General features: G+C 42.0%; 1 protein-coding gene across 1 annotated transcript in view; it reads left to right on the forward strand.

Annotated features, from left to right (window-relative positions):
• The window catches only part of MED17 (mediator complex subunit 17), a 76,812-nt gene extending 54,958 nt beyond the window's left edge, over positions 1-21,854 (forward strand). Inside the window, exons 7-12 of the mRNA XM_073613000.1 lie at positions 3,477-3,607; positions 4,942-5,126; positions 6,934-7,071; positions 16,697-16,814; positions 18,315-18,474; positions 21,526-21,854. Coding sequence (XP_073469101.1) covers positions 3,477-3,607; positions 4,942-5,126; positions 6,934-7,071; positions 16,697-16,814; positions 18,315-18,474; positions 21,526-21,731 — 938 coding nt within the window. The 3' untranslated portion in view covers positions 21,732-21,854. The remainder of the gene's footprint in view (positions 1-3,476; positions 3,608-4,941; positions 5,127-6,933; positions 7,072-16,696; positions 16,815-18,314; positions 18,475-21,525) is intronic.
• The last annotated feature ends 6,073 nt before the right edge of the window (positions 21,855-27,927 follow it).

Below are 27,927 nucleotides of genomic sequence, written 5' to 3' on the forward strand. Positions count from 1 at the left end.
AGAGATTGTGGTTCCCAGTTCATAGGAACTCACAATCTCTCTCTCCTCTCCTCACAGAACAGGGATGTTTACACACACACACCCCTGTTCTGCCTCCCATGCCCCCGACCGACGGCGCAGTGCAGCGGCCGCTTAAAGGAGCTGACGTACAGCTACAATGGCTCGCACGATCGTGCCGACCTGCCGCAGTATAATGACAACGGCGGCTGGTCGGCAAGGGGTTAAAGAATCTTCGGCATCCTACACACATGGAATTACCAGGTAACTGTCCCCTGCTGTGCCCTGTGGTTCCATCCACTAGCTCAGTGGTTCTCAGCTCCTGTCCTCAGGACCCACTTACAGGCCAGGTTTGAAAGATAATTGAAATACATCACAGGTGATATCATTTGCTGCTCAGTGATTGCAGTATTCTAGTCTGCATCTCCCCAAGGTAATACATAAAACCTGGCCTGTTAGTGGGTCCTAAGGACAGGAGTTGAGAACCACTGCGACTAGTCGCTACATTACTATAGGAAACATTAGTGACATGGCAGTCATTGGACTGAACCACAACGCGCAGTGGGGGACTAAACATCTGACACTCTTGGAAGCTGACCTAGATCCAAGGCACGGGTGGCAGGATACGTAAGTATTGTACCTTTTTTTTCTTTTACATGGATTTTTAATATATTTTTTTTGTAAATAGTTGATTTAAAGCTGACTTCTTGGCACAAAAATACAATCCGCTTGCCTCAATTTGAATGTGGTTTTTCCAAGTAAAGTTACACATCTTCTGTATTTTATTAATCTTATTTCTGTAATAAAGCTTCTTTCCCTCTTCTTTTTTTTTTTTTTTCTGCTGGTTATACCAATCCCTCTACAGCTGCGTACATGCCGGCTATGGTGTGAGCCACCCCTTTGTAGTCTTGTGTTCCATTGTGGGTTTGTTGCCATGTGGGCACTATGTAATCCTGACCCTGTGCTGTTCTGCTCCTCTCTCTTCCTAATTTAAAGCAGTTCCTGTCCATTAGTGGACTCTGTTACTTGTCCCTGTAGAGCAGTCCTTTGCTTGCTTTTATCTGGCCCTTGGGGCACTATTTTCATCCACTGATACCAACAATGGGACATCATTTTAAATGGGAGGTTATCTGCACATGGAATAGTTTATATAACAATAGATAGCAGCCAAGCACTCCAACCTTGATAATAGGCCAACAACATAAAAATGACAGTGCGGTGCTAAACATACACTGTATATATAAATCAATTACAGTGAAAAATGGTGAATATGTGAATCCAAAACACAGAAACAAAAATAGTTAATAAAAAAGTGAGTAAATGAATATAAAGTCCCAAGAAGGAATCCGTGCTCCAAAAAGATGGAATTTCTGACCAACGGTGACACCCACATTAAGATCCCTCTGGAGGCCTGCCAGAGAGCCGGCGATCTCCCTTACTCAGGGGGATCAATACATGCATGGTTTAAGCTTAACATCCAATCACCTTGGCTCAAACAGCATTAGGTTTTGCTTCAAACAGACTACATCAGGGTGGAATGGATCAACCAGTCACGGAAGTTGCCTCAATATACCTCGTGTAGACTCAATGAGCAGGGTATATGAAAAACAAGACTCCTCCTAATACTGTATGGCTAACTGTATTTATTAAAAGAACAATTAGTGCACTTGCATTTAAAATGACATAGTTACGCTTTTAACATATGTCAATAAGAACAAGTCCGTTTTCCCAAAACCAAGATGATTGGAATCTCGGTCATGTGTGTGTACGTAATGACATACGCGTTTCGTCAGAAATTACGTCATCAGGGGTACGTACACACGCCATGCGTCTCACATAAATATGTTCATCATTAGTCTGAAGGCATTCCTATTGGTCAATCAAAACCAGAACACCTACTGTATACAGCGTTTAGACCAATCATGGTTAATCAGTACCATTGTCATGCCTTAAAACCATTATTCCACCACCGCCATGTTGTGTTTGTTCACGAAAATACACCAAATTCATTTAATACATAAATCTCTATAAAACTATTCAATCCAAAAGTGATGTGTACAATCTCTCATACACCCAGGAAATCTTTGCCCCCCTAATGGCTTGATTTGTATCGCACTACGCAAGTCATTTATTTAGAGCAGGTAAACTCTTAAAATGTACTCTAAAATCAATGGATATTAAACTAAACCAAATATATAAACCCTGTACGCCTAACTCTTAAATTAGAAAATTACATCATGTCTGAAATTTTATTTAAGACAAAAACCCCAATAGAACGAGTATCTTAAAACGGGTATCTAAAAATAAAAAATAAATAAATAAAGGGGAAATAAGGGGACATCAACTAGTTATAAAACAGTTCATGTCCCACTCCATGTTCAAGCCGTGGGGGACATGTGTACCCAATTTATAGATCCAGCTGGTCTCAGCCCTTGAAATATTCCTTTTACCATTACTACCTCGCCAATACGGGGTGTACTTTTCTAGGGCTAAAAATGTGGTACCCCTGGGATCCCTGTCATGTTTGAGGGCATAGTGTTTAGACACATTGTGTTTGTATGTCAAACCCCCTTTTTAATATTTATGTGCTCCCCTTGTCTAATGTACAACATACGAGTGGTACGCCCAACATATTCTAAGCCACAGGGGCACCTGAGGAGGTAAACCACATGCTTAGTCACGCATGAAATAAAAGTTCTAATCAGGTAGGTGGCACCTGTACAAACCGAGGTAAATTCCGTGACCCTCCTGCCTCTGATTTGGTTAATCCTGCAATGCTTTACACTTCCCACATAGATAATAACCTTTCAGATCACCAAAAAATGTGGGTCTAGTTGGGGGATCTAAAACATTCGGTGCCACCATATTCCTCAAGCTGGGTGCTCCCCTAAAAATGACCTGTGGTTGGTTAGGTAACTGAGGGCCCAAAACACGGTCATTTTTTTTTTTTAAACTGGCCAATGCTTTTTTTTTTTTTTTTTTTTTTTTTTTTTTTTTAATTAGCCAATAGTGGCTTGAATAGGTAGTGAGGAAGACTGAGCCAAAATCGCCCGATGTTCTCCTCTCCTGGGGGCCATCAATAATCCATTGTTGGCTATTCCAACCCCCCACCTACTGTATGAGGATAGCTAAAGCTCCCTCATTATATCCCTTTGTCAAAAGTGTTGCTTTACGAGTAGCAGCTTCTCTAAAGTAATCCTCTGGGTGTAATTTCGTCTTAATCTTAAAAATTGGCCTTTAGACACTGCCGATAGCCATGACGGGTGATGGCAGGAATCCAACAGAATGTACCCATTCCTATCTGTCTCAAGGACAGTAAACTGGCCGATTGTTTAGGAAGTTTGGAGACCCCTGCTGTAGAGAGTAGCTGTAAAAGTGTATTTAGGCAAATCTAGCATTATAAAATGTAAATCATAGCACCAAACTGCCGAAATAGTGTTTTTATTCTCATTGGTCATCTGACTGTCCTCTTCCTACAGGACTCCAGCTGTCTATCTCCTTCTGCCATTCAACAAATGACAAGAAGTCTCAGAAATCATCTTCTGAAAAGACGAGTCCTGAAGATCACCTTTACGTCTTGGAACACAACCTGCACCAGATTGTTAGAGAGGTGAGCCAACTGACATAAACACTCTTTTGTGCAAGCAATTTTTTTGCCTGTACAAAAAAAAAATTAGTGTTTTTTTTTGTTTTTTTACAGACTCAGAATAAGTATACTTTTTTAGCTCGGTATTAGAATGCCATACCAGATTTCCGGTAACACCCAGCGTTAAATGGACCGGCCTATACAGGTCCTGTTTGCCTTGTTTAACTGCTTAACCGCTTGCCGACCAGCCGCCGCAGTTTTACTGCGGCAGGTTGGCTCGTCTGGGCAAATCGACGTTACCTTGCATCACTTTTTCTTTTGACCACTAGGGGCGCGTGCGTGGAGCCAATGCGAGTGCCCGGTGGTCGCGATGACCACCATGCTCCTGCGATCGCTCGTGACAGAACGAGAACCGGGATCTGTGTGTGTAAACACACAGATCCCGGTTCAGGGGAGAGGAGACAGATCGTGTGTCCATACTGTGTATGAACACCGATCTCTCTCTCCTCCTAGACAGTCCCGCCCTCCCTACAGTTAGAAACACAGTTAATCCCTTGATCGCCCCTTAGTGTTAACCCCTTCCCTGCCAGTGACATTTACACAGTAATCAGTGCATTTTTATAGCACTGATCGCTGTATAATTGTCAATGGTTTCAAAAATGTGTCAAAAGTGTCCGATGTGTCCGCCATAATGTCGCATTCCCAATAAAAAAATTGCAGATCACTGCCAATACTGGTAAAAAAAAAATATTAATAAAAATGACATAAATCCATCCCCTGTTTTGTAGACTATAACTTTTGTGCAAACCAATCAATATACGCTTATTGCAAATTTTTTTTTTTTTTTAACCAAAAACATGTAGTAGAATACAAATTGGCCTAAATTGAGAAAAAAAAAAAAGTTTTTTTTGATAAAAAAATGTGGGATATTTATTATAGCAAAAAGATAAGTTATTGTGTTTTTTTTTTTTCAAAATTGTCACTCTTCTTTTGTTTATAGCCCAAAAAAGAAAAACCGCAGAGGTGATCAAATAACACCAAAAGAAAGCTCTATTTGTGGGGGAAAAAGGACATCAATTTTATTTATGGCCTGGTCGGGGGGGGGGGTAAACCTTCCGGAGCTGAAGTGGTTAAACGGTATCAGCTGCAGAAGGAATTTACTTACAAGCCTGCTAAAATGTTACTCACCCAGAAGACATTTCTCCAGCTGGAAAGTCCTTTTTGCACACTTTACCCAGGCAGCATTGGCTGAAGTCTCCTTACTTGTATTTAGCAATCCATTGTACATTTTGGCAGGTGGTAAATGAAGGAGGCATAACATACCGTTTTTTTTTTTTTTTTGTTTGTTTTTTTTTTAGTTTCACAAACAAACTTTAAGTAATATTGTGATGCCTCATCCGGCCAGCGCTCCATTTGGACACAAGAGGATGCGTCTTGCCGGTCCCCAAGCCTTCGATAAGAATGAAATAAGCCTCATGCAGCAGAGCGAGGGACTGCTGGAGAAAATAATCAAACAAGCAAAACACATTTTCCTCAGACGCAGGTTAGTGGTCACACTAAGGTGTATATAGCTAATGCCAAAACTTGTTTTTATTTTGTATGAGCTAGCAATTTAAAGGGGTTGTAAACCCTCGTGGGTTCTTCACCTTAATGCATTCTGTGCATCCAGCCGGTCCTGATTGGATAGATTGATAGCAGCGCAGCCATTGACTCCCGCTGCTGTCAATCAAATCCAGTGATGTGGGGGGCAAGGCCGAGTCCTGCTGTCTGTGTCAATGGAGGCGGCAGCAGGACATGGGGTCGTGCCCGCATGAGTGCCCCGAGGGAAAGCGCTTCTTCAACGGGGCACTCGAGAAGATCAGGAGCGCCGCTGAGGGACCCCAGAACAGGAGGAGGATCGGGGCCAGTCTGTGCAAAACCAACTGCACAGAGTGGGTAAGTGTGACATTTAGTTTCTATTTTATTTTTTTAAACAAAGTTATCCTTTTACTAAAAACCCTGTTAGTTTTTATTAATTAAAAAAATTTGGGTTTAGATATACTTATAGATCTATTGCAAAGCAAAATTACCTGCATGAAAAGCCTTAGGTGCTGCCATTCTTTGACTTTTTGGTTGCATGCTAGTATAGTGGCAGGGGAAGCATATATTCATTAAATCATCAGGAAAAATGCACACTGACTGAACACTCATGGGAGTGAAACCTGTGCATGCTGGAAAAAAAGGTGGGCTCACATTGCAGGCCTGTTTTTAGGGGCTTGTTTGGTGCAGTGCCTCAAAAAAGTATCTTCAGAATGAGGCTCACTGATGTTGACTACCATAGTTTTTATTTGATAGATTTATGCCCCGTACACACGGTCGGATTTTCCGATGGAAAATGTGTGATAGGATCTTGTTGTCGGAAATTCCGACCGTGTGTAGGCTCCATCACACATTTTCCATCGTATTTTCCGACACACAAAGTTTGAGAGCAGGATATAAAATTTTCCGACAACAAAATCCGTTGTCGGAAATTCCGATCGTGTGTACACAAATCCGACGCACAAAGTGCCACACATGCTCAGAATAAATAAAGAGATGAAAACTATTGGCCACTGCCCCATTTATAGTCCCGACGTACATGTTTTACGTCACCGCGTTCAGAACGATCGGATTTTCTGACAACTTTGTGTGACCGTGTGTATGCAAGACAAGTTTGAGCCAACATCTGTCGGAAAAAATCCTAGGATTTTGTTGTCGGAATGTCCGAACAAAGTCCGACCGTGTGTACGGGGCATTAAAGTGTATCTAAACCCAGGAACAAAAATATAGTATATTGTGGCTTACCAATCGGATGTGGTGGCTGCATTTTATTTTTTTATGGTTTTTTTTTTTTTTTTTTTTTTTTTTTTTTTTTTTTTTTTTTCTTTTTCACTTGGTATCTTTTTTCATCCTGGCACACTTCCTGTCCTAGAGTGATAACACTTACTATACTGGGGGAGTGGCATTGTTGTCCTAGGAAATGTTAGAACTACAGAACACCTCCCACTCTCCGACTAAATGGAGTTTGTTATTCAGAGGGGATTAGGGCAGGGCTTTAGAACACTGCTTTAGATTTCAGTGCAGCAGATGAAGCTATTTTATCACTAGATGTCTGGAGAAGGTCATTAGGTATTTTCTCTCACTTGCTGCACATTGTACACTGTTTGGGTTTACATGCACTTTGAGTATGGGAATGCAGGCATTTTATTGAACTTTTGGCAAGACATGCGATGATACAGCTGCGCCGACTAAAAGCTTATTTCTTCACATAATTAAAGACAAAGTATTATGTGAATTGTTATCCTTTTTGTAAATCTCGTTTTTGTTTCTAGAACTGCACGCACCATCGACAGCCTGGCCAGCAGGATTGAGGACCCACAGATACAAGCTCACTGGTCAAGTATCAATGATGTGTACGAGTCCAGTGTGAAAGTCCTGATAACATCCCAAGGTTATGAACAGATATGCAAGTGAGTGATTTTCTTATTTATTTTTTTGTTAGTAACAGTAGGCTTCGAATTCAGAGGTACTTTTATAAATGGATTGTTCCCCAGGGAGCCAATAGAAGCTTGGAAACCTGAGCCAGAAGACTGAATCCTGGCATAATTCACTGAATGTGACACTTACAAGTGAGCATGTTAGCTGACAGACTAATATTTCATTAGGAGTAGCAGGTTCTGCCGCTGGATACTGAAACTTGCGAATGGAAAACCAACCTTTTGCTAGGTTCAGAGCTTCACACAGCATTAGCAGTTTTTCTTTAACCACTTCAGCCCCAGAAGAACTGGCTACTCAATGACCAGGCCATTTTTTGCGATCCGGCACTGCGTCGCTTTAACTGACAATTGCGCGGTTGTGCGACACTGTACCCAAACAATATTGATGTCCTTTTTTTCCCACAAATAGAGCTTTCTTTTGGTGGTATTTGATCATCTCTGCGGTTTTTATTTTTTGCGCTATAAACAAAAAAAAAAGTGACAATTTTGAAAAAAACACTATTTTGTACTTTTTGCTGTAATAAATAGCCCCAATTTTTTTTTTTTTTTTTTAAAAACAAATTTTTTCCTTAGTTTAGGCCGATATTCTTCAACATATTTTTGGTAATAAAAATCGCCAAAAGTGTATATTGATTGGTTTGCGCAAAAGTTATAGCGTCTACAAATTTTTTTTTTTTTTTTTACTAGTAATGGCGGTGATCTGCGATTTTTATCGGGACTGCAACATTATGGTGGACATATCGGACACTTTTGACACATTTTGGGACCATTGTCATTTATACAGCGATCAGTGCTATAAAAATGCACTGATTACTGTGTAAATGTCACTGGCAGGGAAGGGGTTAACACTAGGGGGCGATCAAGGGGTTACCTGTGTTCCCTATGTTTGTGTTCTAACTGGGGGATGGGACTGACTATAGGAGATGAGAGATCGTGGTTCCCAGCTCATAGGAACTCACAATCTCTCTCTCCTCACAACCCTGTTCTGCCTCTCGTGCCCGTGTTCGCTCGTGGACGGGCAGTCATGAGCATTGGCACCCCCACTGTGCAGCGGGCGCGCACACCTGCTATCCCGCTTAAAGGGACCGACGTATAGCTACGACGGTTCGCAGGATCGTGCCAACCTGCCGCAGGGCGGCTGGTCGGCAAGTGGTTAAAGCACAACTGCAGCCCAAACGTTTTCTTTCAGTTTTGGACAGATTGGAGAAAGGTTAGAACCAATGTCAGTTGTTGTTCCCCTAAGCATTGGGAGTCTTATTTATTTATTTTTTCATTGACTTTGATAAGAGTTGCAATAGGAGCCACCCTATTTGCTCTCTGTACTGGTATGGCTTGCCCCATCAGATACTAACTGCCTCCAAGTATGAGGGACATTCAAGTCAAACTGGGACTTTTGAGTTTATATAATAAAAGAACAAATTTTTAAGGAGTGGAAACTGCATTTATTTTTCAACATATTCTCCTGCTATATTTTAACACTTATCCCAGCGTTTAATGTGTGAAAGGCTTCGACATTGAAAGATTTGTCAGTAAGCCTGAACCATCCTCGGATAGCCTGCTTCACTTCTCCATCAGTGCTGAAATGCTGACCTCCGAGGAACTCTTTTAGGGGTCCAAACAGGTGGAAATCACTGGGAGTGAGGTGTGGGCTGCAAAAGGGATGTGGCAATACCATCCAGCCGAGTTGCTATATTGTGCCCGTGGTGCGGTGAGCAGTATGAGCTTGTGCATTGTCCTGGAGAAACAGGATGCCCTTATTGAGCAAACCAGGTTGTTTTTTCACTCAGAACATGACAATAATATTCACTGTTGATGGTGGCACCATGGGGCAGAAAATCCACATGAATAACGCCATTTTTGTCCTAGAAAACACTTGCCATCAATTTACCTGCAGACCCAATTGTTCAAAATTTTTCTTTCACAAGAAACTTCATCACCACACGCTGTTTCATGCACTCACAAACTGTTATCTGCCATCTTCATTAACCACTTGAGCTCCGGATAGATTTACCCTACCCCCCCCCTTCATGACCAGGCCATTTTTTGTGATACGGCCAATATGTATTCTGCTACATATTTTTGGTAAAAAAAAAATCCCAGTAAGCGTATATAGATTGGTTTGCACAAAAGTTATAGCGTCTACAAACTATGGGATATTTTTATGGAAAATATATATATATATATATATATATATATATATATATATATATATATATATATATATATATATATATATATATATATATATATATATATATATATATATATATATATATATATATATATATTATTTTTTTTTTTTTTTTTTTACTAGTACATGCGGCGATCAGCGACTTGTAGCCGAACTGCAACATTGCAGCGGACAAATCAGACACTAAGTGAGACTTTAATACTTTTTGGGGACCAGTGACACCAGTACAATGATTAGTCCTTTAAAATATGCACTGTCACTGTATTAATGACACTGGCAGGGAAGGCGTTAACACCAGGGGTGTTCAAAGGGTTAAATGTGTCCCTAGGGGCTGCTTTCTAACTGGGGGGGTAGGGGTAGGATACCCATCTGCTCTACCAGAGCATTTTTTATCTGCCTGATTCGGCCCATTGGGGGCCGCTACTGAAGGTGAGAGGCTGGAGGAAACAATCGGTGTGTGCGCCAGAATTGAAATAGAAGAACAGCACAAGTCGCCCCTATTTGCACTTTATTAATAGACTTTTTGGTGTGGACACCAGAAGTCACATTTGCATGACAATAACATTGGTGTGGACTGTATTGCACTATTGTCACTTTTTATGGACTACATTATTTATTTATTTTGGATGTTTAATTGCATCTCAAATTGCAGGGATGCGTGTATGACGACATTATTATTATTACTACTCACATGTTGTTGCGGGGCTTTTCCTCGCATCCATAGTCGCAGTTTATCATTTATGAGTATTTTTTCTTTTGAATTTTGAATATTTTTTTATTGCTGCATTATAGAGAGGAGTAGTACCCATTTTATATTTATAGCACGAGGAATCACATTTATTTGTTTGCACTTCAGTAACTTCTTGGGCTGGATTTTCAGTCACATATTATGTCACTTAAGTATATTTTGCACATTGTGTCATTTATTATGTGTTTGGTTATCGCATCAGGAATCGCACTTTGCATAAGGCACTTTATTAGTTTATGCATATTTAATATGTAGATTTACAAGTTTATATTGTTACGCAGGGATTACTGTGGCAATTTTAAGATTGAAGCACGGTACACTTATTAGTAAGAAAGTCGTATATTATTTTTGTGATAGTAATTTGAGTTTCTTCTGTTTCTTGGAGTGGTCGTAAGGTGTACTGCTATACACCCATATTCATTTGTACAATAGGAGGACTGCACGTATACTGATTATTACAGTATTGGTTATCTTGGTTTTTCTGCAGTTTTGTATTGAAGGATAGAGTAGCGCCACATATTTTATCTGATTTTATTTACATATTTAATGGGGTGTGGGAGTGCACCCATCTATGTTGGCAGCTTCTTATCTGGTACCATTCTGTAATGTTTAGGTTGATTATTTTATGAATGAGGTTGTGGTTTTGCGCATTAGTCTTTGTACTCTAACTGGGGGGGGGTGCTTCTACTGTGGGAAGACAGAGATCCGTGTTCCTGCTTAGCAGAAACACAGGATCTCTGTCTTCCCTACTAACAGAATGGCAATCTGCCTTTTATAGATAGGCGGGCCACCGTTCTGCCTTTGTTGGGAACAATGGGTGGGTCCCGGCAGACATCGGGTACGCCAGACCTGCTGATTAGCTTCTGCTGTGTCCAATGCTGTGTATGAGCCGCAGACCCGGAAGTGCAGAATCGCGTACCTGTACATGATTCTGCATACAGAAACTACTGCTCTGCTGTAAATGTACAAGGGGCAATCGGCAAGAAATTAACGGTCTTTGGAGTGGCCCCCCGACATGTTCCCCTGCCTATTAGTAATAGGAGACACTTGCCACTTAATACTGCGTGTAGTACTGCCCCGCTAGCATCCCTTTTTATACCTGTAAAATTAAAAGTCCTGGTTTGACTTGGATACCGCTCGTGCACTTGCTTTTATGAAGTGGGTTGAACAGCCTTGACTAGTTGTGCTATCCCTGGTTTGCTGTATGAGCTGAAGATTGTATCAGGGGCCCTTGAACTTCTGTTGGGCCCTAGGATTCTCCTTAGATTGCCTTTTAGATGACCTGGCTCTGGGTTGTAGCCCTTTTTTTGTCACATGACCATGAAATGTCCCATACAGAGAATAATTTGCTCTCTTAAGATCTGTGATTGGTTTCTTGTGTGAGCAGAACAGTCTTCCCTTCAGATCGGTAAGGAGCAGAACACAGTATATGGGTATGCACTTTATCTCATTCAAATGAATACTGCACTTACTCTTTATACAGTGCCTTGAAAAAGTATTCATTCCCCTTGAAATTTTCCATATTTTGTCATGTGACAACCAAAAAGTAAATGTATTTTATTAGGATTTTATGTGATAGACCAACACAAAGTGGCACATAATTGTGAAGTGGAAGGAAAATGGTAAATGGTTTTTAAAAATGTTTACAAATAAATATGTGAAAAGTGTGGCGTGTATTTGTAATTAGCCCCCTTTACTCTGATACCCCTAACTAAAATCTAGTGGAGCCAATTGTCTCCATAAGTCACCTAATTAGTAAATAGAGTCCACCTGTGTGTAATTTAATTTCAGTATAAATACATCTGTTCTGTGAAGCTCTCAGAGGTTTGTTAGAGAACCTCAGTGAACAAACAGCATCATGAAGGCCAAGGAATAAAGTTGTGGAGAAGTTTAAAGCCGGGTTTGGTTCTAAAAAAATATTCCAACCTTTGAACATCTCACGGAGCACTGTTCAATCCATCATCCGAAAATGGAAAGAGTATGTCACAACTGCAAACCTACCAAGACATGGCCGTCCACCTAAACTGACAAGCCGGGCAAGGAGAGCATTAATCAGAGAAGCAGCCAAGAGGTCCATGGTAACTCTGGAGGAGCTGCAGAGATCCACAGTTTAGGTGGGAGAATTTGTCCACAGGACAACTATTAGTCGTGCACTCCGCAAATCTGGCTTTTATGGAAGAGTGGGAAGAAGAAAGCCATTGTTGAAAGAAAGCCTTAAGAAGTCCTGTTTGCAGTTTGTGAGAAGCCATGTGGGGGACACAGCAAACATGTAGAAGAAGGTGCTCTGGTCAGATGAGACCAAAATTTAACTTTTTGGCCCAAAAGCAAAACTCTGTGTGGCACAAAACTAACACTGCACATCACCCTGAACACACCATCCCCACCATGAAACATGGTGGTGGTGGCAGCATCATGTTGTGGGGATGCTTTTCTTCAGCAGGGACAGTGAAGCTGGTCAGAGTTGATGGGAAGATGGATGGAGCCAAATACAGGGCAATCTTAGAAGAAAACCTGCAAAAGACTTGAGACCGGGGCGGAGGTTCACCTTCCACAGGACAATGACCGTAAACATACAACCAGAGCTACAATGGAATGGTTTAGATCGAAGCATATTCATGTGTTAGAATGGCACAGTCAAAGTCCAGACCTAAATCCAATTGAGAATCTGTGGCAAGACTTGAAAATTGCTGTTCACAGATGCTCTCCATCCAATCTGACAGAGCTTCAGCTATTTTGCAAAGAAGAATGGGCAAAAATGTCACTCTCTAGATGTGAAAAGCTGGTAGAGACATCTCCAAAAAGACTTGCAGCTGTAATTGCAGTGAAAGGAGGTTCTACAAAGTATTGACTTAGGGGGGCTGAATACAAATGTACCCCACACTTTTCACATATTTATTTGTAAATCATTATGAAAACCATTTATCATTTTCCTTCCACTTCACAATTATGTGCCACTTTATGTTGGTCTATCACATAAAATCCCAATAAAATACATTAACGGTTTTGGTTGTAACATGACAAAATGTGGGACATTTCAAGCGGTGTTAATACTTTTTCAAGGCACTGTATATACCTTTTTACTCTCTCAAAGCTGTTCTGTTTTTTTTTCTTTTTTTGGTGGTTGATATCACCTGCGCATGCACTGTTTATCCTACATTCACGCAACATTGTTCATGGCATGATCTTTGTTGTGATAACGTAATTCACTGTCTCCATCATAGGCCCTTATTCGTAGATCTGCAGAACTTCGAATGGCACATTCTAGGTTGTAAGATGGTAACTATAAGAGGCGAAAGCACGGTTTTGAGGAAATACACAGAGCACATTTTCAAATAGTAGTTGCTGGAGCTGGGGTAAAACGGGTAGTAAAAAAACAAACAAGGCATAATGACAAAACTACAAAGTCCATTAACTAGTAGCATGATGAACTTGTTCGATGGGGTTGTTTAACATGTAATTGTGCAGAGGGTCACAAGGGGGCAGCAATGTTTTCTTATTATACACTGAAACTCCTCTGTGCAATACTACACAGTGGGGGATCATATACTAAAACTGGAGAGTTCACAATCTGGTGTAGCTGTGCATTGTAGCCGATCAGCTTTTAATTTCTGCTTGTTCAGTTAAAAGGGTTGTAAAGGTTTGTGTGTTTTCACCTCAATGCTTCCCCCCCCCTCGTTTTACTTAACCCTCGAATTTGTCCCATGGGGACGCACCTTCTCTCTGCTAGGGGGTTCTCGGCTGTTGATTGGATAGATTGATAGCAGCGCAGCCTTTGGTTCCCGCTGCTGTCAATCAAATCCATAACGCAGCTGCCGAGAAGCGGGGCCGAGTCCTGCATTTGGCGTCTATGAACGGCGAATGCAGGACTCCGGAGCGCGCCCACAAGGTAACTCCCCTAGGTGAGCGCTTCTCCTAGGGGATTATCTGATGTGGGGAGGAGCCGAGAAAGCCGCCGGGGGACCCCAGAAGAGGAGGTTCCGGGCCACTCTGTGCAAAACGAGCTGCACAGTGGAGGTAAGTATGATATGTTTGTTTTTTTTGTTTTTTTTTTTTTTTTTTAAATGTACCTTTTAGTGTCACTTTAAGCTTTGACAAAAAAAAACCCAAAAAACTAGAAGCTGATTCTTTTTTTATGCCGAGCTACACCAGATTTTGCACTCTCCAGTTTTATTAAATCCATCCCAGTGGTTGTGTTTTTTTTTTTTTATCATACATCACAGGGCAACAGGTTAGCAATTTCTTGGATCCGTTGGTTGTGTTGCACCTCCAGATGATTGGACACAGGGCAAGGCTGAAAATTGGACCAAAGTAGTACAGGGACTACTTTGAAGTCACACAGATATATGAATGGTTATCATTGGGAATCATGGGGTACGACTTGTCATGCGACTCTGATGTCCAGAGTCGCACAAGTGTGAAAGGGTTCATGGCATTAGACCTCCGTTTCTCAGGTCTGCAAGGCTCCTTAAAAAAAACACAACATGCACACAGGAGGGTGCAAATGCCTACTGCATTACCAGAGATTTATTTAGAAAATAAAACAAAATGGATAGCACATTGTTCAGAATAAAGTACAAATGGTCAAAGAGTCTCTGTTCAGCTTTTCATATTATCCACCAATCATGCTATATACAATCAGTGGCCTCCACCAGTTGTGCTCTCATCTGGTTTCAATGACCTTGCAATTTAATGTAAGGTCAATATGTGCTTTTTGTCCCTCAGATCGGGCCACTTGGTGTCACCACTCTTGATAGTGTCCACGATGTCACCTTCTCCTTGAAATGACTCCTCCCCAGAACACCTTCCTCCAGCCCATAAGCACAGTTGATCTTTATTATTCACTCTCCAATCTCCACATTCCATTCCACAGTATACATGCCAGAGAAAAACTACATAGTGCTTTAGCCTTAAACTTTATTCCTCTTTCCCAGCTTATAAAACCGCACTCACATTTCACAGGTACTCCACCGCACCAAGTAATGCTCATATATTCACAGTCTTATGACAGTGGAAACTCCTGTTGCTAATGTGCTCTCAGTATACAGTTATCGATGTGTAGCGTTGTTGCGTCATCTTGCCCCGCCCCTATTCATTTCATCACAGGGTCACATGAGAGGGGTTATACAGGGATTGGTTTTCAGCTGTGCTTTGCCAGCATGCAATTACTTGAAGGTGCAGCATAACCCATTAAAGCCTTGTACACACGATCCGATTGTTGGCCAACCAAGCATCTGATTTTTGTCCAAATGGTGTGTGCTAGGATCTTGTCTTGCTGTCTTGCATACTAACGGTACACAATTGTCGGCTAACAAACACGAACGTAGTGACGTACTACGAGGAATGTCAGCTCTTGAGCGCCACCCTTTGGGCCCCTTCTGCTAATTTCGTGTTTTGGTGAGCATTGATTCCGAGCATGCACGTTTGTACTTTTGACTTTTGTGTGAAGGACTTGTGTACTGACCATCATAAAATCTGACAACAGACCATTGTCCACCGAAAATATACTAGCATGTCATCCCAAATTTGTTGGCAGAAAGTTGGACAACAATTGTCAAAAGGAGCGTACTAACGGTCAGATTTTAGGCCGACAGTCTGTCAACAGACAATCCCCTTCCAACAATCTGATCGAGTGTACGAGGCTTAAGAAGGAGCCAATCCAGTGTCCTGTGATGTAGCCTCATCTTCCAGGCTATCAGAGTGGGCACACTGCATGCAAGGGCAGCTTTTGAGCGTAGTAAAGCATGTCTCTGGGGCCATCTTTACCTGTTGTCTTGGCTCCTTTGTATTTAGAAGCTCCAGCTTCCGTCTTTGTGCTTGTCCGCCCCACGTGTTGTCTGCTGTGGCAAGGGGGCGGCGGAACTATGTTGGGAGTCTGGGGCCACTCCATCATCCTTCTTGATCTAGTCATCCCGGCCGTGTAGCGATGCGGGCAGTGGGTCATTCGGTGCAGTGGACTCCATAGAGTGTGTAGAGCGCTCAGGGGCACGGCTGAGACAGGGCTGTGAGACGGGGAGAGGATCGGTGTGCGGATCAGTCATGGGAGCTCAGAGAAGCAGGTCCTCTCACATGCCGCACTCAGCTCTTCTGTGCTCATTGGGACCTGTGCCTCAATACAATCCTGTCTCAGAGGTCTACAGACCATTCTTTGGACTTCATGGTTTGGTTAGTACTCTGACATGCACTGTTAACTGTGGGATCTTATATAGACAGGTGTGTGCCTTTCCAAGTCATGTCCAATCAACTGCATTTATGACAGGTGGACTCCAATCAAGTTGTAGAAACATCTCAGTGATGATCAGTGGAAACGGGATGCACCTGAGCTCAATTTTGAGTGTCATGGCAATAACTGTGAATACTTCTGTACATGTGATTTTTTTTTTTTTTTTTTTTTTCGTTTTTTATTTTTAATAAGTTTGCAATGATTTCAAACAAACTTCTTTCACATTGTCATTATGGGGTATTGTTTGTAGAATTTTGAGGAAAATTAGTTTAATCCATTTTGGAATAAGGCTGTAACAGAACAAAATGTGGAAAAAGTGAAGCGCTGTGAATATTTTCCGGATGCACTGTATATTATGTCATGGACAGTGGTTATAAAAAGGTTATTTGGTTTAATTTCATGATGGCTAAATTCTCTTTCAATATGATTTTTCCTCCAGGTCCATTCAGTTGCAGCTGAATATTGGGGTGGACCAAATCAAAGTTGTACACAGAGATGGGAGGGTCATCACGCTGTCTCACCAGGAACAAGAGCTGCAAGACTTCCTCCTCTCACAGGTGCTACTTGTTTAATATTACAAATGCATTAATAACATGGGATAGTCATGGGTAAAGCCCAACTTCAGCTTTTTATTAAAAAAAAAAAAAAGCCCAACCCTTGCCTAAATAAACAAAACATCTCCCACTACAATATTTCACTCCCCTCGGTGCTCTTGCACACAAACTTGCTGCTCTGGTTCTCTTCTGGGTTAAACGTTGCCCAGTGCCATTTAACCCCCTTACCATGAGCTCAGAACATTAAAGGTCGCCCTGGACTCCCAAGAGAATTCTGCAGAGATTGGGGACAGATTATCTACCACCCCTCTCTGCAGCATTTAGGGCTGACCACTGCTGGATAGAAGAGGACCACTGGTGTCACGTGACCAGACTGTAGAGGACACCGGGGTATACATAAAGGGGTGGGGGGGATAGCTAGAGTTGGGCCCTCCCTTTTTTTTTTTTTTTTTTTTTTTTTTTTTCTCAAATTGTTTATTGTGTATTAGAACTCCAGAATAAATTTGGTAGGATTGAAAAGTCAGTTTCAGCTGGAAGAACAAATTTGTTCATGTCTAATCAAGTGAATGTAAACTTAAATGTTAATCTGATAACCTTACCTTGCCTAAGAGGCTTCTAAGTTAAACTAGCAGAAATCGTTTCAAATACCTGGCAGAGATTGTCGGCACATCTGCAGGAAATTTCTGAAGATGTCTGCTTAGAAGCGGGCAAGGGGATTGAAGCGGCGGTGAAATAGTGGTGCTGTGGTGCAGCACATTGTAATTCCTGCAAATTAAAGTGGTTTTAAGTTGGCAATTAAATATTGGTGCACCTAAATTTTTGGTCCATGGTATGAATGCAGAGCATGAATTACTGTTTAACTTGACTTAACTCCAAGCAGGAAAACCATGGTACCACTTGCTTCTGTGTTTTTAAAACTGAACTCCAGAGATACATAAAGTTTTACCTTTGCAGTAGGTCCCCCTTCCCACTGCAAGGGCTAACGTCTCATTTTGCCTAGGGGATGATAAATAGGGTGATATACTTGCCTTACTCCATGCTCCCATGGGTTTATTTTTTTTTTTTTATCTTTGTGCGACCAGTCCTCCAAAGCCTCTTCTTTTCACTGCCAAACCGGTCACAGCTATCTGGCGGCGTCCTGCACATTGCAGGACCACTAGTCCTGTGTTGTACAGGAGGACACAAAGGACCCGCCCACATTATGGGGCATCGGACAATGGAGGAGAGCACCGACTGCCCAAGGAATAAGGTGATTATATTATCTTGTCCATCATCGTCTAGGCAAAATTAGAAGTTAATCCTTGCATTGGGAGGGACCCACTGCTGGGGTAAGGTTTTTTTTTTTTTGTCCCTGTATTTCAGGTTTAAAAAAAAATATGATATCGTATTGCTTCAGGTAAAAAAAGATTTTAATGCTCTAGGACAGATCCTCAGCACTGCAGGTAAAGAATGTTTTGAGAGAAGAGGTAACAGGCCTAACATGGTATGCTTCTGTTGTTTCAGATGTCTCAGCACCAGATCCTTGCTGTCCAGCAACTGGCCAAAGTGATGGGATGGCATGTGCTAAGCTTTAGTAACCACGTAGGCCTGGGGCCAGTAGAGAGCATTGGGAACGCCTCATCTATAACAGTGGCCTCTCCTAATGGAGATTACTCTGTTTCAGGTATGTCAATATTCACAAACGGTTTTTGTTTAACTACACCAAGCTAAGCTTCAGGCTAGGTTCATACCTATGCTTGTGACTGCAAGTGCAGGAATCGCAGGGAAAATTTGCTGCTGTGAGAACACGCGGGGCTGCCATTCACTGTGAATGGCAGCCCCACGCATGTAAAAACGCAGCGCGATATTCCTGCGGGCTGCGTTTTGAAAAAGGGGCATGCCCCTTTTTCTGCAGGAAATACAGGCACAGCAGCCTATTCAAGTATTTGTGTGGGAAAAAATGTAATTTGCCTACAGTGTTGCATGACCGAGCAATTGCCAGTTAAAATAACCTCATGACCAGGGCATTTTTTGCTAAATAGCAAAAAATGCCCTGGTCATGAAGGGGATAAAACCTTTCCGGTGGTTAAACTAGAATACTGCTACTAACTGCTTTCCTTTGGTTTTATACAGAAAATAATAATTCCTTGTAGCTGTGCAGTTTATGTGGACAAGGGCCGGCATTCGAATACTGTGGAGTTCAGTATTATCTGACTGAATCCTGTTCTGTACAAAATAGGACGGTTCAGGAACTGATCAAAGACTGCCTGATCTCCAGGGAAATCCAGAGTGCTTGTGCATTATGAGGCTACAGATACTCATTTATCTAATGATGAGTCGACTAAATAAGCATTTCCACAGTGCTAAAGTAAAGTGGCTGAGTGGCATTTCATAATGATTTGTATTAGAACACTGCTCAGCTTCTTTAAATTTACATGATAACTTCAGTGCAAAAAGGTGCTTAGCCTTCATTCTTTGTTAAATATATTTAAACCTTCTTGTTAAAGTGCTGATTTTAAAAATTGAAACCGCTCCGCACAATAGCCTTGCCCCTCTGATCCCATGATGGGCCGGTCGCTTGTCTTCCCTATTACATTTCAAAGTGTAGGAACCAGGAGAGCTGCTATAATGGATTTACTGCTTTCTTGTAACAAATTGTATTTTTTATATTTAAATTGTGGCTAGAACTATAGTATAGTAGCAGTGGTAAGTATTTAAAAATCAAGTACTGTTTTAGTTGTGGGTAAAGAGTCTCTAGTCATATCTAACACATTACCACTACCTCTGTGAAGTTCTTCTATTCTCCTATTTAGTCAGTCTGACAAACATACTAGATGGAGGTACAAAAGGATCAGCAAAGGGAAGAAAGTGATGGGAACTTGGAGAAGGATTGCATAGAGCAGTGAGGGAAGGAAATGGTCAGGAAGTGTACAGCAGCATTTTGTAGAGTAGTCCTTCACAGCAGGATTATGTAGAACAATTAAGGATGTAGTTTCAGGGCATCTTCACAGAAGGATTCTGTAGAGCAGTAAGTGGAAAGTGCTAGGGCATCTTCACAATAGAATTCTTTAGGGCAATAAGGAAAGTGTCAGAGCATCTTCACAGTAGGATTCTGCAGAGCTAAAAAAAAAAACAAAAAAAAACTTGCCACCACCCTCGTCTATTGCTGGCTATCGCAGTAAGTGGCATTGGAGGGCAAACGGGTAACAACAAAAGCCTGGGGAATGCTGTGATAGACAGCTATAGATGAGGGTGGTGGCAAGTTTTTTGTTATCACATTGGTGTTTGTATTGGTCCAGCAACGCACCAACACCTTTTGCAGCCTTTGTGCTATTTGCTGTGTGTTTGGTGTGCTCCTGTACCTTTAAGAAGGGGTGGGCTCCCCTTCAGTCCACCTCCCCTCATTTAACCATCAGAATACATGTGCCTCCACTGTGGGGACACTCATATTTTAATGTTAGGACCACAGATACCAGGGTGCGGTGAAGTGGCTCACGCATGCGTTTGCAAATGCGCGTGGACTAAACCCCTGTTTTTAACACATACTGTTAGACAGGTTTATGCGGTTGTCTGTGAGCTGGTGGTAAGTAGGCTTTGTTTTTTTTCCTGGGCATTCCCCAGGCTTTTGTTGCTTCCCATTCCACCATTGCTAAGTGCATTCAGCAACTTATCACTCAGGCTTAACCACTTTTCCTGTGAAAGCCCATTCTACTAGAAGTGTTGGCTCTTCATGGGTGTTTTAACATCAGGCCTCAATTTCCCAGGTTTGTAGGCTTCCATCTGGTGTTTTCACATATTTGCCAAGTTTTGAGGTGCAAGTTCAGACCTTGGTGGATGCTGGTTTCGGTCCAAAGGTCCTCCAGGCAGCCATGTAAAGGGGCCTTATCTTGCCTTGTTTGCGGCTTTTTTGTTGAGCCATAGGATTACATTTGAATCCGTTGATCTAAGAATTAACCTATTTTTGTCCTGTGATTAAAGGTAAAACAGGGTTTTTTTGGCTTATCCTTTAAATATTTTTATTGGAGTATATCACAGGACCTCCCCCTATTTGTTTATGTTCAGTTCTATGTTGCTTACTTAAAAAACGGAGGTATGTTGGTCATAGGAGGGTCTATACAGGGCTGGATTTCATCTTTGCAATTTGCTTGTGTCCATTCACTGGGAGGGTGGAACATAACTCAGTGGTCTAAGAAATAATCTATACCTGTGTGATGTACTGAAAGAAAAGGAAATTTCAGGCAAGTCGAAAATCCTGTTTGATTGTTCAGCACAATCACAGACACTTCACCTGTTTGTGCGGAACAGTAAAGTAGATTTTACCCTTTGGAAGGGGTGTGCTGCTCCAGAATTTTGTTGAATTGTGTGTAAGCGGAACAGACCCCAGAGGATTCTGTGGAGCAGTGAGGGTGGGAAAGTGTCAGGGCTTTTTTTTTACAGTAGATTCTGTAAAGCAACAAGTGGATGAATGTTGGGGCATCTTCATGATATGATTCTATAAAACAAAGAGCAGAGAAAATTTCACAGAAGGATTGTGTAGAGCAGCAAGTGGTAGAATACAACAAGGGAGGGACAGTATTACTAACCGGGGCTGTAATTTTATTCCAGCAGACTATTGTATTCTTTTTTTATATGCAAGAATGGCAAAATGGCTGCTTACTTTGTTTTGGTTGAAAGGTACTTTTTAAGCACACGTGGATATGTCATCTCTGACAGCTTTGTGTACTTTTATCCACAGTGAGAAATGGGCCTGAGAGCGGCTGCAAGGTGATGGTTCAGTTTCCTCGCTGTCAGTCTAAGGAGCTCTCGAAGAGTGACGTGTTACAGGATAACAAGTGGCAGCACCTACGTGGACCTTTTAAAGAAGTTCAGTGGAACAAAATGGAAGGCCGGAATTTTGTCTATAAGATGGAATTGCTAATGGCAGCCCTGATACCTTGCTAGAACCTTCCCAAACATGGACACCAGTGAGGTTGCTCGAACTTTTATTTCTAGGAAACAACCAACAGGCTTTTCTGCATTGTTTACGTCAAATAAACCTGTATATTTTTTTTTTCTACATTTTAATACTTTGTGTGTATGTGTTCTAATTTTAGTAAGTTGATCTTATTTTTGGATGAGTGACAAAATTGAACTTTTTATGTGATGTAAAGTGTTCTGTCAGCTGCTGGCCTTTACCTGATGGTGGGGGTGTTTTCATCAACTGCCAATCTTGTGGGATTTTTTTTTTTTTTTTTGTTTTGTATGTGCACACACACACACACACACACACACACACACACACACACACACACACACACACACACACACACACACACACACACACACACACACACCCACACCCACCCACCCGAACCAAACAGACGTTGATAGTTGGGCTACAATTGCTGACTTCCTAATAATGCTACTATAGAGTGACTTAGGAGCCCAGACACCTGGGGAACTCTCTTGTGTAAATTTGGGCCAGTGTCTGTTGATTGCCCCCCCCTTCTTACCTCTTGTGACTATGGCTATTAGGCCAAAACAATGATGGATTGTCTATCTCAGACCAGTAGTGAGATGGGGAGGAGAGCTGGCCCAATCTCTTGACCATAGAAATAAGTAAGGTTCCCATCAGGCTCCACATGTGCTCTGCACAATGTGTAAACATGCATTCAGGTAATTATTAAAATGAAAATATAAGGAAATATATTAACTGTAGTTCAACCCTGGGATAATCCCTCCTATTACCAGTATGCCTCAGTTTTCCTCAGTGTCCTAGATGCCATTTTCTCAGCTCCCCTAATTTAAGACTTAATCTACTTTTTTAAGTAGCAACCTTTTTCTCTTCAGTGCTTTTCAAATCTAGAGATGTTAGCATATCCTTTGCAATTTGTGGCGGCAACTAGGAGCTCCTTCATTTTTATTAATCGCTGGGAGTCGACTTTCAGTGCCCCATTTTTCTGCTGCCGTGCCTTGGAAGGGGACAGAGTGCTGATGTCATTATGCTGGGTGGTCCCCAGTTTCTGCTGCAAAACACATTTTCAGATTTTAGTCCAGTTGGTTCACAAGCCCATGGAAGACATTCTCCCCATTCTGGACCCCAAAACCTAAATGCTTAAAATTATGCCCACAAATTCCACATGGACTTGATGCGATCCATTGACTCTGAATCAAGGGGACTTTCTGGCCTCAGGGGACATCAGTGATTGTTGCCTCAAATTGAACTGGAGTCCATTGAGGGACACAGGTCTCACCCCTCTGCTTATGGTTATGCTCTTGGTACTGTTTTTCTAGTAAACTCAGCCAAGCCGGTAATAGGAGGATTATCCTAGGGCTGGTTTATAGCTTTTATGTTTGGTCGTGTTTAATCCTTCTGTTGGCAGCAGTATAATCTGACGGTTTAAGACTTATTGTGTCCCTCAAATAACTCAAAAAAAGTGCAAAAATACTATTTTTTTATTTATTTATTTTACTCCTTTAAATTTTTTATTTTAATCATACATTGCAGGACACAGTTTCAATGTTCATAGACCTTACTGTGTTGACAGTGATGGGCAAAGCCTGGACCCTATAGAGGGACCATCAATGTATACAGGTCACCCAGTATCTGTGACCATTACTGCAGCCCCTGAATAGTATGCGTTGACATGTTATAACTCGGGGTGTGGAAAGGGACTAAATCGGGGTCCCAATCTACTTGTCCTGATAACATTTTTTTTAACCAAAACCTTATTTAAATAAGGTGAAGGGTTGAAGTTTTTTTATTAGGCTGAGGTGCATTTAGGAATGTCTGGGGATTTTAAAAACAAAAGGGGCTTTATGGCAACATAAACTTTTAAGGTTTTTAACATTGTGCTGTTTATCTCCTACTTGCTTCCCTACCTGTCTCCAATACAGCACCCAGGGACTAGCAGGGAGGGAAGAGACCTTGTAGTGTGATGAGCACTGATTGGCTGCTCATCAGGATAGGGAGTGTCGGATTCTCTTAACGGAAGCGCATCTGTTGAGCGAGTAAATGAGGCGCTGGTCCCAATGAGAAAAAAACTTTATTCCCTCGCACATGGAAGCATTAGAGTTCTGAGTACAAGCACATGCTGAGCAGCCAAATCAAGCTCCGTGTGTGCTCTGTTAACCACTTTAAAGTGTTTGTTACCCTAAAAAAAAAAAACGGATCGTGTTCCCTTAAATACTTCAGCCCCAGAAGGATTTATCCACTTTCTGACCAGGCCATTTTTTGCGATACCGCACTGCACTGCTTTAACTGACAATTGCACGGTCCTTTTTTCCCTACACATAGAGCTTTCTTTTGGTGGTATTTGATAGGGATGCACCGAAATTTTGGCGGCCGAAAATAAACTGCCGAAAATGGTGTTTTCGGTACATTGCCGATAGGAAAATATTGCCGATAATAGAGCCGGAAATGGGGCAGGGCCTGGGCGGGCCCCTGCCCTGGTGCCATTCATTGCGGGGGCGTCTTCCAGGCTCGCACCAGTCGTCCCTCCTTCCCTTAGAGCGGCGGTCTCTGTGTGTCACGGAGTTGAATTGCATGGGCCGCAGTAACAATGTCAACAATGGCGGGACATTGAATCAGCTTGACGTGATCACAGGAGGCGGGACATTTTTACTGCGGCCCAGGCAATTCAATTCACAGCTTCAGGACACACAGAGATGCACGGGTGAGGCTGCATCCAGTTACAGGCAGGCTGCATAATGACGGGCACTGGCAGGCTGCATCTGGCGGGCTGCATCTGACGGGCACTGGCGGGGCTGCATTGATCTCTTGTATCATGTCTGCAGTCTCTGACCGTCTCTTGTAGTATGTCTGCAGTCTCTGACCGTCTCCTGTATCAATTGGTTAGAGACTGGGGACATGATACAAGAGATGGTTAGAGACTGCGGACTGAATTTTCTTGAGCTTTTCTTGCACCAAAGGTGCCAATAATGGCCAACAATAAATTCATATTCATTTAAATTGATGATAATTAAAAAGTCGAATATAATACAATTGTATATAAAAATATATATTTCTTAAAAACTGCTTATTTTCAGTATCGGTTTCGGTTTTCAGCCTAGTGCATCCTTCATTTTCGGTTTCGGCACCAAAATTTCCATTTGGTGCACCCCTAGTATTTGATCGCCTATGCGGTTTTTACTTTTTGTGCTATAAACAAAAAAAGACCGACACTTTTTTGAAAAAAACACATTTTTTACTTTTTGCTATAATAAATATAAAAAAAAAAGTCTTCATCAGTTTAGGTGGATATGTATTCTTCTACATTTTTTTTTTTTTTTTTTTTTTTTTTAAATTGCAATAAGCGAATATTGATTGGTTTGCACAAAAGTTATAGCATCTACAAAATAGGAAATAGATTTATGGCGTTTTTTAGTATGTTTTTATTTTTTTACCAATAATTGCGGCGATCTGCAATTTTTAGCGGGACTACGACATTGCAGCGGACAGATCGGACACTTTTAACTTTATTTGGGACCAGTGACATTTATACAGCGATCAGTGCTATAAAAATGCACTGATTAACTGTGTAAATGTCATTGGCAGGGAAGGGTTTAACACTAGGGGCGATCAAGGGGTTAAATGTGTTCCCTAGGGAGTGTTTCTAACTGGGGGTGGATGGGACTTTCTGGAGGAGGAGACCGATCGTTGTTCCTAAGCATTAGGAATAACAGATCAGTCTCCTCCTCCAGGAAGCCCCATCCACCCCCAGTTAGAAACACTCCCTAGAGAACACATTTAACCCCTTGATCGCCCCTAGTGTTAAACCCTTCCTTGCCAGTGACATTTACAGTTAATCAGTGCATTTTTATAGCACTGATCACTGTATAAATGTCACTGGTCCCAAAAAAGTGTCCGATCTGTCCGCCGCAGTGTCGCAGTCCCGCTAACAATCGCAGATTGCCGTGACAGAACGTAGATCTGTCTGTTTACATTGACAGATCTCCATTCTGTCTCTGTCAGGAGCCATCACGGGTGTCCAGCAGATAGCAGTTCCTACGTCACGTGGCGTGCATGTGCGGGCACCCTATACCCCTTAAAGTGCCTGCCATGAACCTATGGCGGAGAGCCAACCTGCCACCATCACACAACACCTGTAGAACCTGTATCCACCTCATTAGTGATTTCTACAGTTTGTTGTAGGTGCCAAATGCCTCCAGTTTGGGAGAAGTGGACAAGCCACATGGCAGTGTGATACAGTATTCACAAAGGTTTTTGCACCTCTTCTTGCTTGAGGTGATTGTAGCCGTATTGGTAGACTTGTGAGAGAAGCATTTGAGTACTGTCTGATACTTTTTTATTTGCCCTAACATAAAATCTTTTAGGACAAGCTTTTCGGGGTCTTTCCCCTTTATTATGGTCCGAGCAGTACTTTTCCTTTCCCACAGAGATCTTTTATTTTTTTTAACATTCTGCTAAAACGTACATGTATTAGTACTGCTTGGACCTTGAAGGGGACATACCCCGAAAACTTGGCCTGAAAAATTGTATGTTAGTGCAAATAAAAAAAATATAATGGACAGTACTCAATTATTTCTGGTCTTTCTAGGAACTCAAGGCATTCAGGTCACGGGTTATCTAGACGACCTATCTCTCAAAAACACATCTCCTTAGCAACACTGTTTAACCGTACACAGGACAATTCAGATGCTTTAGGCTTTTGGTTAGGTCATTAACTTCCAAATATCGCCTCTCTAACTTTTTTGCTTGGAGCACTTGGGCCTTGACACAGACACAGCCCAAGCAAGAATCATCTTGCCAGAGAAGAAACTGCTATCTCACTCGGGATCAAAGGTACAGCCCTCTGTGAGATTCTTCTTGAGATCTGGGTCTTGTACTAGTCTTCTTTGAGGCTGTCCCATTTGCCAAATTTAATTTGAGACCTCTCCAACACAACATATTGTTGGCATGAAACAATAATGCTCCTTCTCTTGACTCCCCATGCTCCTCTCCAGCCAAGCAATTAGTTGCCTTGCTTGGTGGGTCTCCAGACCAGCTTTGACTATGGGGAAGTAGTTTCTGCCCTATGACTGGAAAAAGAGAATTACAGATGCCAGTCTTTTATGTTCAGAGAACATGGTTTTCCAAAGAAGACGTTCTCTCCATGAACATTTTGGAGCTCAGAGAAATAAAGATAGCTCAGCAACCCTTGACACCCCCTTCTACATGGGCACTCCATCAGGGTCCAATAAGAAATTGCCATGGCTGTGGACTATATCAGTCACCAAGGTGTTTCGAGGAGTTATGCAAGTAAATCTGATCATTTTAGGGATGGAAAAACACGCCAGCATTCTCTACTGTCCGCACCCCAGTAGGACATAACTTGGCTTTAAAGAGGCCCTGCACTCAGTTACCCAAAAAAAAATAAATAAACTTACCAGATACATATACTGGCCTTACTCTGTGTTTCTCAGATCAGGCCTTTCTTAGAGCATCTTGTGCTTCCTTGGACACTCATCTCATTCTCTGTGCCCTGCATAAACCACCCTTTGAATCCATCAGGGAAATCCCCTCAGATTATCTCTCCTGCAAAGTGGCCTTCTTGTTTGCTAGAATATCTGTCAGGTGTTTATGTGAACTAGTGGCTCTATCTTTTAAGGAGCCATTGCTCATTCTTCACAAGGACAATGTGGTTTCAAAAGCCAGCCAAGGCTATCCTTTCATCTTACGGTGGTATCAGTCTTGCACCTTAATGAAGAAATAGTCCTTCCCACTTTGTGCCCTGGTCCAAAGCACCAAATGAAATTGTTCTTCGTTGCCTGGGTGTAGTCTGAGCCATCAAAGTTTAATTCAAACTACAGCCTCTACCATAAAGACTAACTTCCCTATTCATTCTAATATGAGGACCTCACAAGGAACATCCTGTTTTAAAGTCTATCATCGCTAGATGGATAAGACAACTTTATCTCCAGAGCTTACAGTCTAAAGGACAACTCCTGGGCTTTTGTATGCTCACTCCACCGGCTCAGTGGGTGTTTCTTCGACATGCTGACATCAAGCCTCTGTTGCCCAGCTCTATAGTGCAGCCACCTGGTCCTTGGTCCATACCTTTTCAAAATTCTACAGGTGGATGTCCATCAACATCCTGGAGCTCAGGGCATTTTGGTGAAACCTTCAATGCTGGACCCCCTATTTTCTGGGTCACCC

The sequence above is a fragment of the Aquarana catesbeiana genome, linkage group LG02, assembly GCF_042186555.1.
Source record: "Aquarana catesbeiana isolate 2022-GZ linkage group LG02, ASM4218655v1, whole genome shotgun sequence".
In the NCBI taxonomy this organism is placed as follows: Eukaryota; Metazoa; Chordata; class Amphibia; order Anura; family Ranidae; genus Aquarana; species Aquarana catesbeiana.